At 35.9% G+C, this 4,332-nt stretch overlaps 1 protein-coding gene across 1 annotated transcript; it reads left to right on the top strand.

Moving 5' to 3' along the window:
• Positions 1–716: 716 nt before the first annotated feature.
• LOC107485238 (pentatricopeptide repeat-containing protein At2g15690, mitochondrial-like) lies at positions 717–1,547 on the top strand. Its single transcript, XM_016105754.1, has one exon. The coding sequence runs from the start codon at positions 717–719 to the stop codon at positions 1,545–1,547; it is 831 nt and encodes a 276-aa protein (XP_015961240.1).
• The last annotated feature ends 2,785 nt before the right edge of the window (positions 1,548–4,332 follow it).

Below are 4,332 nucleotides of genomic sequence, written 5' to 3'. Positions count from 1 at the left end.
TAACCATCGGTTCGACTGGTTTTGTAACTGGTTTTTTGTTAGACAATTTATAAGCCTAACCAGATCGGCTAAGTGATTAGTTTTCGGTTAATCTGGTTGAACCGACTGGTCTGGTTCAATTTTTAGAACAATGAAAAATTCACGCAACGATGCAAATTGTAAAAAATGGCTAAGATATATTTTAGAATAAATGACCATTTGTACCCATGAGAGATGAAAACGCTGACATTTGTACCCATGAAAGCTCAAAACTAATCTTGTACCCATGATAGATGTTGTCCGTGTGACAAAAGTGCCCTGACTTGGATCTGAGCTTGGTTCGTGGGTTTTCGAACCTACGTGGCACTCCCAAACCCCCCCAATCTAAGCCAACCATTCACCATCATCATCTTCATCTTCTTCACCATCACCATCACCATAACCTCCATAACCTCCATCACCATCACCTCAGCACCACCACAGTCACCTCCCTTCACCACAACCTCCGGCAACAACCCACACTGCCGCGCCCCTTTCTCTTCTTCTTTCCCTCTTCTCACCTCCGCTGAGCCTAGAAACCACAGCGCCAACTCCTTCTCTCCATCAAAACAGCAAAATTTTCAAACACCAGCATGAATCAAAACAAACCTAAATCCACTAACATGCATTTCTAACTAACCAAATTAAGCAAAATGAACTAAAAGCAAAGAAACAGAACTCAGGAAAAAACGCAGGGGATGGAAGACACAGGGGAAAACGGAGGTTCTGTTGCTGATTATGGTATTTTTCTCGCCATGTTAAATTTGTGCCAGGGTACGAGGTCGCTTGAGTATGGGAAAAGGGTTCATGAGATCTTGAGAAGATTGAGGTTTCGAGTGGAGGTTGAATTGAACAATAGGTTGATTGGAATGTATGGAAAATGTGGTAACATGAATATTGCACGCAAGGTGTTTGATCGAATGCCAGAGAGAAATATGAGTTCTTGGCACTTGATGATCATTGGATACATTGAAAATGGAGCTGGTGATGATGCTTTGTTAGTTTTTCAGGAGATGAAGGAGGCAGGGATACGGCCTGAGAGTGAAACTTTTGCATTGGTTTTGGCTGCGTGTGCAAGGGAAGAAGCTGTAGAAGAAGGATTATTGCACTTTGAATCAATGAAGGAGTATGAAATTGTTCCCACCATGGAGCATTACATGGAGGTCATTAACATTCTGGGTAATGCCGGTCAGTTGAATGAAGCTGAGGAGTTCATTGAGAGTAAGCCATTTCAGCCTGAAGATGACATTTGGGAGGCTCTTCGAAATTTTGCTAGGATTCATGGAGATATGGATCTTGAGGATCGTGCGGAGGAGTTGTTGGCATGTCTAAATCCTTCAAAGGCCATTGCTAATAAGCTTCCAACACCTCCAAGGAAGAAACAGTATGCAATTAACATGCTAGAGGAGAAGAATAGAGTGGCCGAGAATCGGTATGCCGTTCCGTATAAAGAGGCTGATGAGAAATTGAAGGGTTTGAGTGGCCAGAGGAGGAGCTGGCGCTGTGGTTTCTGGGCTCAGCGGAGGTGAGAAGAGGGGAAGAAGAAAAGAAAGGGGCGCGGCGGTGTAGGTTGTCGCCGAAGGTTGTGGTGAAGGGAGGTGGCTGTGGCGGTGCTGAGATGATGGTGATGGAGGTTATGGTGGCTGGGAAGAGACAGTGATGGATGGGGATGATTGTGAAGAAGATGAAGATGATGATGGTAAATGGTTGGCTCAGATTGGAGGGGGGTTTGGGAGTGCCACGTAGGTTCGGAAACCGAGGAACCAAGCTCAGATCCAAGCCAGGGCACTTTTGTCACACGGACAGTATCTATCATGGGTACAAGATTAGTTTCGAGCTTTCATGGGTACAAATGTCAGCGTTTTCATCTCTCATGGGTACAAATGGTCATTTATTCATATATTTTAACTGTAAATGTGATTTGAGTATGATTTTTTTACCTAGTAGTGATGAAATTTTAGAGGCAAAAATGGTGGATTTTAAAACTTTTTTAGCACATTAATTTGATAGTTCAACGGTAAAAAAAAATAAAAATAGGGACATTAATTAGGTTAGATTTAATAAAAATTTAAATGGAATGAATCAGTTAATATATTTTTTTATGAATCAATTAATAAGGATTAGAAATATCCTTTAAAAAATCAGAAAGAAAAAAAAATTCAATATCAAGAATCTAAGCCATGAAAGAAATTCAATAAGATTAAATTACCTTGTAAAAATTCGCATGACGATGCAAATCGTAAGAAATAGTTAGGATATATTTTGACTGTAAATATAATTTGAGTTTGATTCTTTTGACTCAGTAGTGATGAATTTTTAGAGACGAAAATGGTAGGTTTTAAAATCTTTTTGGCACATTTATTTGATAATTCAGTGGTGAAAAACAAAAAAGAGATAGTAGTTAGACTAGATTCAATAAAAATTTATATGGAGTGAATTAATTAATAAGGATAAGAAATATTCTTTAAAAACCCAAAAAGAAAAAAAAAACAAACACATGAAACTAAGTCATGAAAGAATTTCAATAAGATTAAAGTATCTCGTAAAAATTCGCACAATGTTACAAATCATAAGAAATACCTAAGATATATTTTGACGGCAAACGTAACCTGAGTTTGAATTTTTGACCTAACAGTGATGAAATTTTATAGATGAAAATGGTGGATTTTAAAACCCTTTTGGCATATTGATGTGATAATTTAGCGACGAAAAAACAAAAATAGGAATAGTGATTAGGTTAGATTCAATAAAAATTTATATAAAGTGAATCACTTAATATATTTTTTATGTGAATCAATTAATAAGAATAAAAATATCTTTTAAAAATTATGAAAAAAAAATCAAACTCATGAATCTACGCCATGAAAAAATTCAATAAAATTAAAGTACCTTGTGAAAATTCGCACAATGATGCAAATACTATGAAATGGCTAAGGTATATTTTGATTGCAAACATGATTTGAGTTTAATTTTTTTGATCCAGTAATGATAAAATTTTAGGGACGAAAATGGTAAGTTTTATAACTTTTTGGCACACTGTTTTGATAATTCAGCGGCGAAAAAACAAAACTAAGAATAGTGATTAGGTTAGATTCAATGAAAATTTATATGGAGAGAATCAACTAATATAATTTTTTATATGAATATAAATCTACTTAAAAAAATAATCGAGTCAAATGAAAAGAGGTATAATTCAAATTGACTACTTTTTTATTTTCTAATACGATTTTACTATGGTTTATAATTAATGATCCTAAATCATACAAATTTTTTTTTTCATAAATTATATTTGGATGAAATAAAAAAATAAATATTTTTTTTGTTATTTAAATCTATGGGAGACTTCATAGAATTGACATTCAAAATTTTGTAAAACTCCGATTTAATAAAAATTAAATAAATAATTAATTAATTAGGAGCCATCAAGAATAGAAAAATTTAGAATCATAATTTAAAAATTTATATATGATATTATGATATTAGAGTAGTTTGTCCTCGTAAGCTTGAGAAATAGACTGTTTATGCTTTCATGCATATTACTAAAAATCTAAATACAAAATAATTTATTTATAAACTATTTTTAATATAATCATTTATTTTTTAAATTATTTTATCAAAAAAAATTTAATTAAACTATTTATCCAAACTAAAGCTAAATATATTCTTTTTTGAGAATACTAAATCGTGCATTATTTTACATTCACTTTGTCATCCATAGAGGTAGGCATCAGAGTGGTCCCTGAAGTTGTCCTCGAGGATCAAAGTAATCCCTGAAGTTAAAAATTTGTCTGGATCGTCCCTGAAGTTGATCTCCGGTACTCATAGTGGTCCTTCCGGTGAATTTCGTCCACCTGGCGCAACCGGAAAGCTGAGGTGGCATCGTTGGTGACACGTTAGCACGCCAAAACGACGTCGTTTCATGGGTGGCGCCAAAAAGACATAAAACGTCGTCGTTTTATGCGGAAATGTTGATGGCTAGCGCAAGCAACGCAGCTGGGAGCTCCAACAACCCAAGATCATTTGGAAGCATCATGAGGAGGATGAATAGAAACAGAGATGCACGTCTGCCAGAATGGTGTGCATGCGGGGCGAGACCAGTGCTGCGATGGTCAGCAACGGATTCGAATCTAGGGAGACCGTTCATGGGTTGCCCAAACTACAATGTAAGTGCTTGATGTTGTTCCTTGTGGTAAATCTAGAGGTTGGTTGATTCACTTTTCTGGGTTTAGACTGCAGGAAAGAGGTGGTGTGGGTTGTTTCTTTGGGTGGACAAAATTCTGGAAGAAGATGCGGTGACATGTGATGGTAGAACAA

The sequence above is a fragment of the Arachis duranensis genome, chromosome 4, assembly GCF_000817695.3.
Source record: "Arachis duranensis cultivar V14167 chromosome 4, aradu.V14167.gnm2.J7QH, whole genome shotgun sequence".
In the NCBI taxonomy this organism is placed as follows: Eukaryota; Viridiplantae; Streptophyta; class Magnoliopsida; order Fabales; family Fabaceae; genus Arachis; species Arachis duranensis.
The sequence above is the reverse complement of the archived record's forward strand: the minus strand, read 5'-3'. Positions and strand labels throughout refer to the sequence as shown.